The following is a 12,880-nucleotide window of genomic DNA, read 5'->3' as shown; positions in this document are numbered from 1 at the left end:
GCTTGAGAAACAGAGACACAGAAGGAGACATCAAGTTAAAAACTTGGCTGTTTTTAACCAGCTGCCACCAGAGCGCAACCCTAAGGCTTGTGGGAACTGAAATGCACCTCTGAGGCCATCACAGGACCAGAGAGAACTGCAGGTTCTGCAGAATTCAGCTCCACTGAAGAGCTGCCAGTTTCAAAAACCACTCAAAACAGGAAGATACTCCGGAAATACAAAAAAAAAATTTTACAAGAAGAAAATGCCCTCACACTATTCACATAAAATTATCTTCAGCATTCTGAGGATGAAAGGTGCCCCCAACATGAAATCAAGACTACATCTCCTCCCCCAGCAGGAAGGGAAACAACCAAAGAGTTATCCAGACACTTTGCAGCAGTGACTAAACTCACAGGAACCCAGCTCTTCATGAATCTCCCCGGGGTTTGGGCAAGAGGAGAGTCTTAAGACAAGCAAATTGTTTAGCCAAAGGAAAAAGGGAGACAAGGGAAAGGGAAAGAGACAGAAGCACATTCCATGTACCCTCTGACAGAATGGGGGAGCTTCATTTACCAGACAGGCCTTGACCTTAATTCAGAAGTGAGTTTGGTAAGTATTAGGTGACAGCAGAGTCTGTTTTAACAAGTGTTTGGCCTTGTTCCACCCTTTCCTTCCACTGCCCAGGAACAACTCGGGGCCACCTCCCCTCCCTGCAAAGGTCAGAAAATCCCCCAAGCCAAATACTTACTCTCAGGCTGGCAGAGGAAGCCATGCAGCCACACACTTGCAAGTGTGGAAGAAAATGTCAACCCAATGAGCTGCCAGGGTTCGAGCCCATCACACCGGGCGTTCACAAAGCTTGTCACTTTGTCCCAGTACATCTGGAGGATTTCCTTGTAGGGAGTAATGGCATCCTGTACAAAGGAGAACCAGGACATTAAGGAAAGTGCAAATGAAAACAAGCAGGGCATCAAAAAGCCAACTGTTGATTGAAAAAGTGCTTTCCAGTATGCAGACAAGCATTCCTTAATTCCTACAACAGGTAGGAGATTGTTTTTATTCACTTCCACTCAAAAGTCACAGATAAAAATGCACACCTTGAGAGACTTCAAATACTGAGAGAGAAGCACCAAGAGCAGATGAGCAATCTGAGGTTCCAGATTTCACCCCTGCCCAAGAGAAGCAATCTTTTTTCCAAGGAATTCTCAGGTGATGAGCGGAAGGTACCACCAAAACAGGTCTATGAAGTACCTCGGGCTGGAATTTTCAAGGAAGATGGAAGCACTCAGCAAGTCCTTAATTTAAAGATCTAATTAGCATGTTACACACCAAAGGGGGATGGGAGAGGAAAACACTGCTGCTGCCAAAATAACCCCCAGAAAATGGTGATGCAAGCACAATTACAATGTCAAAGCAGGAATTACTGTCGGGACACAGCCCAAGTTCCTAATCAATAGCTTCAAACAGATGGTCTTCAAGAGCATCAGAACAGGGTGAGGAAAAGGGGATGTGCACAGGAGAAGAAAGACATTTCCCCCTAAACTGAGGTCTTCCATCCAATCCTCTGGGAAAAGGTTTCTAGAGATAAGAAGAATAAGCAAAAACAGAACTCTTCTTCCAAATGGCTCCTCCTTTTTGGGGACCAGCCCAGTTCTGCCCAGTTTTACTGGAGAAATCTCCAGCACTTCAGAGTTTCACCCTCCAAACAACAGGGAAAGAAAATACGTGGGGACTTTCAAAAGATTTGTAACTAAACTTGGAAGGAATAAATCCCTGCTTCCTGTGCTGTTGGACTTCGAGTGGGAATAGAGCAGTTTTTCAGTAAACCTTTCACTAAATTAAAAACTGCCAAAGCTTTGCTTCTCAGGATCCCTCACAGGTCTCACTTCTGGGTCAAGCCAACAAAAGAAGTAGCATTTCATTAATTTTTTAGGGGGTAACATACCATTCCAATCCAATGGAGAGGCTACTAACAGTCTAAAAACAGCCAAGTTTTCCCAAATAATCAAAGCAGGAAGCTTTCATTACCAGAAGGCAACACTACTGAATACTCTCTGCTTTGGAAAAGCAGTAAAATGCATGCAACATGGCAGAGTTCGAAAGAATTTAAGCAACCCAAACATGAATTCCAGCAGAATTAGCAGTGGAGGGTTCTCACCCATGTCCCAGCACAGGCTGAAGGGACACGGACTGAATTCGGCAAAAGCAGGCAACGCTCAGTTCAGAGAAGGAAAATTAGCACCTATTTACTTGGCAAAGGGCAATTTAAAAATACATCAGAGGCACTTCAGCCTCCAAAACAAGGCGGCCAGCACAAACCGCTGCAATTGGGCAATGTCCCAGCTAATGAATGCCCCGTCCTCCAAGCCACTCACCACAAAGCCGATCTAACCCCTCAATTTCAGGGAAGAGCCACCTTTTCCAGCTAACCAGAGGTAGTGCTTAAGTTTCAGCGAGTTTGCACAATCTTCAGTGGCAAATCCCTGGAAATGAGCGTTTAACCAGCAACAATGACTTCTGGTTCTTGGCCTCGGGTGAAATGCCAGGATATCATTCTGTTTTGGAACTGCACTTAAAGGATGGAAATGGAGCCACTAATGGGCTGGTGTGTCAATAGCTGTTCTCAACTCATGGCAAGAAAATGCTGCAGCATCAAATATAAAGAGGGCTGTGCTTTATTTCTTTTTTTTTCCCCTGCAGATGGAGGACACTGTAAGCCCTGAATCAAAATGGAACACGACCTTCTTGTCAGAAGTCACTCCAGTCAATGGCCAGGTTAAAATAAATAAAACTGGCAAGAGATTGACCTGTGGACAGAAGGTTCCAGCTGTCTGCACATTTTGTTGTCACTGAAACCCCTGAGAACTGGCATACAGGAACTCAACAGTATATCCAAGTTTTGAACAAATGATAGACGATTTTCATTATGTTCACTGTAAGAAGAATTTCTTCAATCCACAAGTGTTACAGTTTGACCAGGTAAAGTTTTCTCGGTATTTCTCACTTTCCTCCTTCACTCATTTCATATTTAGATGAATTTGAAGGATGAGGTTGATCCATTTAGGAGGATATTAAAAACTGGGATTAAAAAACCCAGGGAAAATCGGCACGGAAGATGAGTTAGCAGTGAATTCAAATTTCTCAGCTCCCTGGCTAACCGCGCACTCAGTTTTTCCCAAATGCTCCTTTCCCTGAAAGTATCCAGCAAGACATGAGAGACCTTTACTTTCTGAACTACCCACTTAATCCCACAGAAACCAGAGGGCATTTAGAAAGTTGCATTTGAATGTTTTTATTACACCCAGGAACATGCTGGGTTCAACTTTCCATGTAGGACAATAACCTGCTTATTTGTGAATGCATCAAAAAATAAAGATTCCCCTTCCCATTACAAAAGAGTAGATAAGCTGTTTTTAGTTCTGTAACAGAACCTTCCCCACACAAAAGCTTCACAAGCTACAGGATTATTTCAGAAGCAGTTTAAAAACCTGAGTTATGAGCACAATAAAGAGCAGGGAGAGAAAAGAAACACTCCACTGGAGGATTTGTTTTTAATTCTCAGAGCAGTGAGACAGACCCAGGTATCAGATAAAATACTAATTGCTATCATTAGAACTTGCAGTGCTCATTTGTACTGATATTAATGCACTCAGCTACCTAAGCAGTTTACATATTGAATTTTTAGCTGCACAGATTAGGAATACATCCTGACTACTTTATTTCTAAAAGCCATTAGCTGGCTGAGCTGGTTCCAGGGATAGCACTTAGGCCACTACAAAAGAGCACAAATTAACTGCGGTAATGCCTTTCTGTCCCAGATGATAGAAAAAGGAGGGGGGAGGAATGCCAAAGCTAATGAGAGCACATTTTGCATTTTTGCCAGAACAGCATTTCCTCAGCTGCGAGTGTTAGGATGAAAAAAAAAGCTTAAAAGAAAAAAAAGAGAGAAACAGAAAGGCAATAAACTGGAGAAGCTCAGACTTTTTTTTTTACAAGTGCCTTCTGTTTCTGTGGAAATGGAAACACTGTCTGAATTTACCTGTGGGAAAAACGGGAAGAAAGAATTTGCCAGCTGAACTTTCCTTCCTCCAAAAGAACATTTAAAGTGGGCTTAAAATGGGGCCACAGAATAAAAGCAGCTTTTAAAGGCAAGTTTATGTAATGCAATACCATGAGGCTGACTGTGCAAGGAAGAAGTGCTAAGATCAAAGAATGACACAAAGGCTTAGGTTGGAAAACACTTTAAAGACCAGCTGGTTCTAAACCCCTGCTATGGGCAGGGACACCTTCCACTATCCCAGGTTGCTCCAAGCCCCATCCAGCCTGGCCTTGGGATGGGGCAGCCACAGCTTCTCTGGGCACCCTGTGCCAGGGCCTCCCTCAAAGGGAAGAATTTTTTTGCAATATCCAATTTAAACCTACTCTCTGTCAGTTTAGACCACATCCTCAGCTTTCACCTGAATCCACACACACTCCCAAACTAGGGACCCTGTGAGCACTTACCCACACCCTAATCCAAATGTCTGTGTCTGCCATCAGGTCCCCAGAGCTGTCCCACAGCAAATCCAGGCCAAGGGAGATGGCTCCAAACACGAGTTAGGCCAGCTCTGATTACGGGAGCACGGGAATACCGGTACTGCCACTGCAATTAAAGCCTCTGCTCCAACACAACGAGTTCTCCTGAGGAGAAGCTTCCTGAATTACAGCCAGCAAGGACACGGAAGCCTCACTCATTTATTCTGCTCCTAAGCAGGAGGAAGGCTTCAATTAGCCCTGCCTTCGCTGACACCTCGCTGCCCGCACGTGCTGTGGCCACAAAAGGCACATCTGACCGGAGTAACCAGCGCTGGACTCACAGCCTGCAGGATTCCTACCGGGAAGAGAGCAGGGAATGGGATTGAGCAACAGCAGCCCAGCCTCCTCGGAGCACACCGTGCTGCCTGCGGTGTTCTGACTCGCACCCCAGTAATGACTCTGCTCCTCCATCCCTCCCTGCCAGCCCCAGCCTGACAAATACCTTTGCATAAGCACCAGGCAGGGAGTATTTGTTAGTCAGCTCCTGATTACAGCTCCAGGTTTGGACCACGTGCTGCCCCAGCCTGACCAAAGGATGTGGGCAGACAGAGACACGCCGGATGTGTGATCTCTCAGAAATCAAAAATCACCAAGTTTTGGGTGTGTGAGATGAAGTAAGTGAAATTAAAAGCACATTATCATCTTACCACAGCTCCCCAATACCACCAGTTTTGTCTGCATTGCATTTATTTCCACCACTGCCATACTGAAACCTTTTCTTTTTCCAGAATGACAGCAGCCTGGGGAGGGTGGTGTTTGCCACGTACAGTGTCTGCAAAATGAATGTATGCATACTGTACCACCGGCCCTGAGAGTTCAAGAGGAGTGGCTAAACAATGGCTAATTATAGCTTCAGCACAAAAACAAACAAGGCAGCAAGTCAGAGTAAGAGCGGCAGCATTCCAGCTTCCACTGGGGAGATGGAATGCAAAACTACCACAACAAAATGGGAAAAGACTCAAAAAAGGTACGATTTTACAGGAGCCCAAAGGACTCAAAAAATCAAGTTCGAGTTTTATTGAACCCAAAACACACACAAGGTGTCATGCTCAGTTTGCTCACTTAGGCAAACCAATTTACAAAAGTTTCTGCAAACATCTAGGCAAGCTCCAGGCAGCACAGAGACAGGATTCACCCAAGGGATGCTGCATGTGAGCTCATCGTGGATTCCTGTGGGCCACCAGCTCCTAGAATGTGCAAGGAAACCTCTCTGGTGACACTCATGATAATTAGGGTAAAAGTGCCCAGTTCCCTGCATGCTGGGGCTCATCTGGACATATTTCATTCCTCCATTTGGCCTCTCAGCCTCAGATCCCTGCATGCCCTCCAGAGAATAAAATGGGTATTTCTCTGAACTGTTTTGCGAGCACCTGGGTGCCACCCAGAGGTACCCGCAGCACAAAGTCTTGGCAGGAGCTGTCTGGAAGCAGAGCCTGGCATGGCAATTGTTCTGGGAGCAGGCATCCATGAACAAAGGCAGCCCGGAGCCCTGGCACAGCTTCCCAGCAGGGTTATGCAAGCCTGGGACAAAGCCCCCAGTATCAGCACTAACTGAATGCTGCTATTATAGATTAAGGGCAACTCTGACCATAGGGCAGAATCCTCAAACATTATCTTATCAGTACCAACATGCAAAACCCTTTGACCCCTGCATTATCTTGTCATAAGCTCCTCCTGATATGGTATGGATAAATTTTGATGAGCAGACAGGGGCAAAGGAAACACTCAGAACACAAAGGACTCTGAGTGACTTTTACATGCAAATTTCAAGGTAACACAAATATTTCCAAAACAGAAAACCGTATCACAATCACCACAGCAAACCGAGTAGAACACCTGCTGCTACATCAGCTGCTAGAATCCTAAATCTCACTTCATGCTCTAAGGGTAGGACTAAAGCACATACTAGGCCTGCTAGGACTTGAAAGGGAATGTCTTTCTTTGTGTGGGATGCAAAGAACAGGAACAGTAGAATTGTAGAATTACAGACTCATTGGAAGAGACCTTAAAGATCATCTCATTCCACCCCCCTGCCATGGGCAGGGACATCTTCCATATCCCAGGTGGCTCCAAGCCCCATCCAGCCTGGCCTTGGACACTTCCAGGGATCCAGGGGCAGCCACAGCTTCTCTGGGCACCCTGTGCCAGGGCCTGCCACCCTCACAGGGAGAAATTACTTCCTAATACCTAATCTAAACCTAGCATTTTGTCAGTGTGGAACCATTCCCCCTCATCTCTTCTGAGGAGTCTCTCTCTGTCTGTCTCCAGATACTGGAGGCCACAATGAGGTCACTCCAAAGCCTCTCTTCTCCAGGCTGAACAATCCCATCTCTCCCAGCCTTTCCTCCCAGCAGAGCTGCTCCATTCCTTTAATCATCCTGTTGCCTCCTCCAGACTCACTCCAACAGCTCCAGGTCCCTCCTGTGTTGGGCCTCCCCAGGCTGGAGGCAGCAGATCAGACAGAGACATCTTTTTTATTGCCAAAGTTGTGCATTTGGGAAAAAAAGACAAAGCAGAACCCCAAAGTCCTTACTCAGAAAGGGGCTCTACAGAATCACTTTGAGCACAGGAGTCACAGCAAGGCTGTGACTGCTGCCACAGCAGGCAGACAACACACAATAAATGCTGTGATTAGGTTTATCTCCACACCACCAAGCACTGCTGGAGAAATCCAAGGCAGGAAGTGAGTGAGGCATAACCTCAGCAATTCTTCAGACACAACTTCTAAGGGTTAGAAGAGAGTGGGAAACTCTGAGTAGGCTGGACATCAGCACAACATGGAAAAAGAAAGATTTTCCTCTGTCAAGGTAAGAAAATTTCCAGTGCTTCCAGCTGCCTTTTGCTAAGGTCACAGGAAGGATGGCAGAGTGAAACTACAGTTCAGGAAAAACATTGTGTATCAGTGTGTCTCCAGAGGAAGCCTCATTCCCCGAGTACAAAGCCAACTTCCTAAGCTTTCCAGAAGCCAGGAATCCTGTGCAATAGCTACTGTCTAATCGAGTGAATAAAAGAGCAGAACCTGAGCAGGTCTTTCAGGTGCAATAAGCAGCAATTTTCCCCGCAAAGCTTTGGCACAGAAGGCACCGAGGTGAGAACAGCCTGACCACACAGCACGGCCCCAGCAACCCCAGGCCAGTCTAGACCTTCCCCCGCACAACACGCCAAGTATTTACCCAGTGCCAAATTCTGGCAGCTGAAAACAACCCCAGCACAAGCTGTGCAGGCTCTCGGTGCTGTCCCAGGCTACGCCAAAGCAAGAAGGAGCAGCAGCACTTGGATGCTTGGGAATGGAGTAACCAAGCGGGACAAAGGAGTGGGACAAAGATAATGCTGCTTCATTTATCACTCAGCAGCTGTGATTTCAATTTCCCTCGCTGACAGGGGGAAATAAGCCAAGCAAACAATCAAACCCCCAGCACCCCGTTCCAGGTCTGAGGAATTGCAAAAGAGTCATGCGGTGCCAATGTGGGCTAGGGCCAGCTGTACTCCAAGCAATGCCAAAGTTTGCTTCTAGCTAAAATAATAACAGCCAATTAGCAAACAGCGCCTCTAAAAAACAACAATCAATCATTTCTCTGAGTTCTCGGAGCCTGATCAGCACCTTCACCAAAATTCTGAGGAAAACATCGTTCTGCCCCACCCATGTGCAATTAAGCAGAGACGGGCGACAACACCGCTGCTAATCCTCCCTCTGCCCCGAAACTAGGCGATCGTGGGGAATAAGGAAAGGAATGTGTGAATAAGAGGCGGAATAAGAAGGGTATCGGGCTCGGAGAGGAGCTGACCGCACATCCCGCCGGGGCCGAGCTCGGCCGGGCATCCCCTGCGGCCCGCCCGGGACCCCCAGCCCGCGCCGGGCCTCGCTGCCTCGCAGGCCTCACAGCTCCCTCCCCGCCCCGCACCGGCCTCACGCTCCCGCTCACCATCGCTCTGCCGCCGCCAGCTCTTTCCTTCCTTCCTCCCTTCTTTTTTCCCCCTTCTCCTCCTCCTCCTCCCGCTGCCCGCGGGGTCCCGGCGCGCCCGCGCCCCGCCCCGAGCTCGCCCTGCCCGCTGGCCCCGCCCACTGGGCGGGGAGGCCACGCCCCCCCGGCGAGCAGCGCCCCCTAGCGGCGGAAGAAAGGGCGGGAAAGCCGCGCCCCCTCAGGGAGGGGCGGTGGGAGAGCAGCGCCCCCTAGCGGCCGGAGAGCAGCGCCCTCACCTGGAGGTGAGGGGGGAAAACCCCCAAAAACACCACAAACAAACAAACGACAGCAGCAACAACAACAAAACAGCTTGTAAGCTCGCCCTGGTTATTAATTATCTAGGGCTGGAGCCTCTCTCCTTTGGATGCAGGCTGGGGGAGCTGAGGGTGCTGGAGAAGGCCTCAGGGAGATGAGACGGACTTGGGACACGCAGGAATGGCTTCACACTGACAGAGCACAAGGTTGGGATATTGTCCCCTGGGAGGGTGGGCAGGCCCTGGCACAGGTGCCCAGAGAAGCTGTGGCTGCCCCTGGATCCCTGGAAGTGTTCAAGGCCAGGCTGGAGCACCCTGGGTTAGTGAAAGGCAGTGGGGACAGGACAAGCCTTAAGGTCCATTCTAACCCAAAACATCCTGTGGTATATTTTGAGGAGACTTTTTTTTCTGTGCAAAATATAAGGCAGGACCTACTGGCTATTAAAGCATTATCAGTCTGTTCATTCTGCTAATCCATGGATTAAAATCTATTCTGGGTGGATGAGGAAGGACCCCTCATCACCCTCACTGCCCACCCCTGTGGCTGGCAACCACTCACACCACCAGCATCCCAAAAAGAGTTTGACAGAAGAAGGATTTGAAGGCTGCTGACTCTGAGGCTATTCCATAAAATTTAAGAAGAACATGGGAGCAGTGCCAACAGCCAGCCAAAATGCCCCGGTGCTCAGGAGAGTTTTAAGAGCTTAAAGGTCTCTGTGTCCCCTGACATTAATTGTGACCTCATGAAATAAATACAGCAAGCTGAATATTGTCTGGGACCAACCTTGTACCAGCCTTTTAGACACCCAGGGCAAACCTGACAATCACCCCAAGATTATGCAAAGGAACATTTTGAAGCAAATATGTTGCAGAACGCTTGCAGGGGATAAGAGGCAGAGATGGGCAGCAGCAAAAGGAACAGTGCTCATAACCTCTTTTGTCTCCACACTCCTGGCATTTGTAGTTTGCTGCGTTCCAGGCAGTGACTGTTTGCCTGCTGTCACCGTGCCACCCGAGCTGTCTCCTCACAGAAGATGACACCTGGCGTAAGGCAGCAGACAGTGCTTTGATCTCGAGCAAACTGCCCTCGTGGGATGGCTTTCAGAACTGTGCCTAGACATCAGATGCTCTTTTTAGCAGAAAAAGGAACAGACAGGTCTGTTAGTAACCCGGTACCAGCCTCACAAAGTAGGTCTCCTTCCCACATGCTTGCCAAGACAGAAAGCATCTACTCAAGAGAACCCCAGAGGAGCTCTGTTTATTCACTATAAAAACCTCTACAAACACCAGTGACCCCAGCCTTCAAGAAAAACATTGCTCTTTGCCTTAAAACCCACATTTACAAATTCTAAGTAACATCTTGCTCTCAAGGGGGTGAGAGGAAGTCTTGTTTGTTCCTTCAGCCCTGAAAAGAATTTCTTTGGATGCATCATTGCATCTTCACACACCTCCACGTAACACCAGGACACAAAGGGCTTGGATTGTTTAATATGGCTAAAAGCACAGGTAGAAGGGAATTTCTTGCTGTGACTATCTGGGTGAGAAGGAAAAGCCACACCAGGGAGGGAGAGGAGCCATTTGAGTGAGGGGACAGTGGTGGCACAAGAGCACATGGGTGCAGGGTAGCCCCGAACCCATTTCCATTTTTCTTTGGTCTATCACACAACCTGGGTAAAAACTGTTTTTCCTACCACTCAAATGAATTTTTAAAATATCAGAGCAGCTTGGCTTTCTCCTCACAGGTGGCAGGATTAATGCTGAGGCTGTGCCAAAGTGACTGCTCTCCCAGAGAAGGGAGTTGATTTTCCCAGGAAAGGCCAAGCATCCCAACACTGCCCATGCTAAAACAGAGGTCTCACACCTCCTTTAAAGAAAGGCTTGGAAGGGGGCTGGAGAGAGAAAAATCCAAACAATCCATGGTTTTGCAGCGCTCCAGGATCCTGTGGGAGGTTGGCATTACCCTGTGCATTGGTATTACAGGTTACATGTTTATGAGTGAAAAACTGTCACAGAAACCAATGAGTTCATGCTCTGGTGCAAAAATCGAGTCTGAAAGCAGTTGAGTTTGAAAAAAAGGAGGGCTTTTTCCGCTTTCCGCAGAGAAGTGGAAGGAGGAATTATAAATACTTTCTGAATGGAACAAACCCCTGTTTCTTCCTTGGCCTTGCTTCAGCCAAATCCCACTTTGAGCCAGGGGTGCCTGTCTGTGAAGGATGGCTTTGTTCCAGGGGATGGGAAAGGTGTCACTCAAAAGGCCTGGGAAGCAGCCTGAGGTGCCCCTGAAAGGCCAAGGCCAGCCAGAGCTGTCTTTCCTTTTGTCTGGGAGCAATCCTCCAGCGTTCCTGGGCTCCCTGGGAGGGTCCTAAAGCATCCCAGGATGTTCCAAAGGGATGCAGGGGCAGTACCATGAGGGTCCTAGGGCTGTCACAGGTCCTGAGAGGTCCAAGAAGGGTCCTGGAATTTTCTGGGGGTTCCCAGAGAGGGTTCCATGGGGACCTTCCAGCACCCAGCCCCAGAACCTCCCATGGAACGTGCCCAGAGACCATCTGGGAGTACCCAGGGAGGAGGGCTGTGTCCTGGAGGAGGTGACTTTGGGATGGAGAGGGAGTGTTAATATTATAGTTAGGGTTAAATGAAGCGAGTCCATCCAAGGAGAGGGATCCCGCCCCAGTCCCTGGACACCTCCTCTGCCCTGGTTTACCAGCGGCAAAAGCGCCAGCGGCTTCCCTGCTCCGTGCCTGGATTCCTGCCCCATCCTGTGTTCCTTCCCCCTGGGCAGGTGCGTGTGAATGGGAGTCACGCCGGGATGGGTTCCAGGATGTGCCATTCCCGCATTCCATCTGGGAAGCAGGTGCAGTTGTAGCGTTCCCGACCCACCGTAACTCCTGTGCAGGTGCCCATACAACTCCTCGCTTCCCTCGGATTGTACTCCCCGTTTCTTGTCCCCAGACACGTCCCCATCCGCCCAGTGACCTCAGGGATCCTGTTGGGCCCCCCAGCCCGCACGGCGACACTCCTGGACTCTTCCAGGACCGCTCCCCTTTGTGACCCCCACCCATCTCAGAGCACTCCCGCATCCACACGATGTGCGGGGGCCCAGCGGACACGACCCCGGTACCTGCACCCTGCCGGGGTGGCGAGCTCCCCGCACACCCCCCTCGCCCCGTCGGTCTAAAAGCGTCCTTGTCCTCCGTGTGCACAGGCTGGGGACACGGGTGTGGTGACACTGGGCTGGGGACACGGGGACAGGAAGCCGAAGCATCTGTGCCCGCTGGCGCTGGCCCGGTGTGGTGCGAGCTGGCGGCGGGAGCGGAGTTTCCTGCCACCACCACAGCCCATTGCTGCTGGGGGGACCCTCCTGACACCCCGGGGAGGGGCTGGGGGCAGCGGGAGTTTGTCTCCAGTCGGAGGAAAACCTGCTCCCTACGGGGGAAAGGACAAGGAACTACTGCAACAGAAACCCCCCCACCTCAGCCCCCCAAAACAACAAAAGATCGGAACGTTCGTCCTGATCTCTGAGAGATGAGAGTCAATAAATTGCCACTGAAAGAGGCGTAAAAACGTCGGGGATCGATCCGTGAAGTGCCGGATGTGTCTGAAAATGTACACATGGTTTTGCAGAGCTCACGGCCCGGCTTTCCCAGCCCTGTGCGTGGAGTGGCACCACCTCGGAGGGAAGCCCTGGGGCCTCTCTTCTCCTACCCGCTAATTAGAAGCCGTTTATTAAGCTAATTAATCGCTGTTTCATTGTCCTTGAGCTGCCGTGGTGCTCTGCCACAGGCCAGCACGGGCTCTGAGGCTGCCGAAGGTGTGGGATTCCGCCTGCTAAAACTGCGAATATCCGAGGATTGCTCCCAGAAAAAAGCTCCCAGGACCGACGGCTGTGGCTGGCCTTGGACTCCCGGGGACACGAGAGGGACACGGGGAGACATGGGAGGACACGGCGGGGAGCACAGGGGACGTGGGCAGGGGCACTGTGGACCTTCAGTCTCAAGTTCCCCCCCGTCTGGCTGAATCTCGGATCATCCTGGCACCAAAACACCCCTTAAAATGCCACATTTCTCCCTCCCTCTTCCCAGTGTTCGCCCCAAAAGTTCAATCCTCGAG

At 49.7% G+C, this 12,880-nt stretch overlaps 1 protein-coding gene across 1 annotated transcript in view; it reads right to left on the bottom strand.

The window, feature by feature from the left end:
• SGPL1 (sphingosine-1-phosphate lyase 1) overlaps positions 1-8,578 on the bottom strand; it is a 28,876-nt gene extending 20,298 nt beyond the window's left edge. The window contains exons 1-2 of the mRNA XM_033065992.1: positions 8,481-8,578; positions 731-896 (exon numbers count right to left, since the gene is read on the bottom strand). Of these exons, the coding sequence (XP_032921883.1) occupies positions 731-896; positions 8,481-8,483 (169 nt within the window). The 5' untranslated portion in view covers positions 8,484-8,578. The remainder of the gene's footprint in view (positions 1-730; positions 897-8,480) is intronic.
• Positions 8,579-12,880: the final 4,302 nt, after the last annotated feature.

Source organism: Catharus ustulatus, chromosome 8, assembly GCF_009819885.2.
Source record: "Catharus ustulatus isolate bCatUst1 chromosome 8, bCatUst1.pri.v2, whole genome shotgun sequence".
Classification (NCBI taxonomy): Eukaryota; Metazoa; Chordata; class Aves; order Passeriformes; family Turdidae; genus Catharus; species Catharus ustulatus.
Note: the sequence above shows the minus strand (reverse complement) of the source record. Positions and strands in the feature narration are given on the sequence as shown.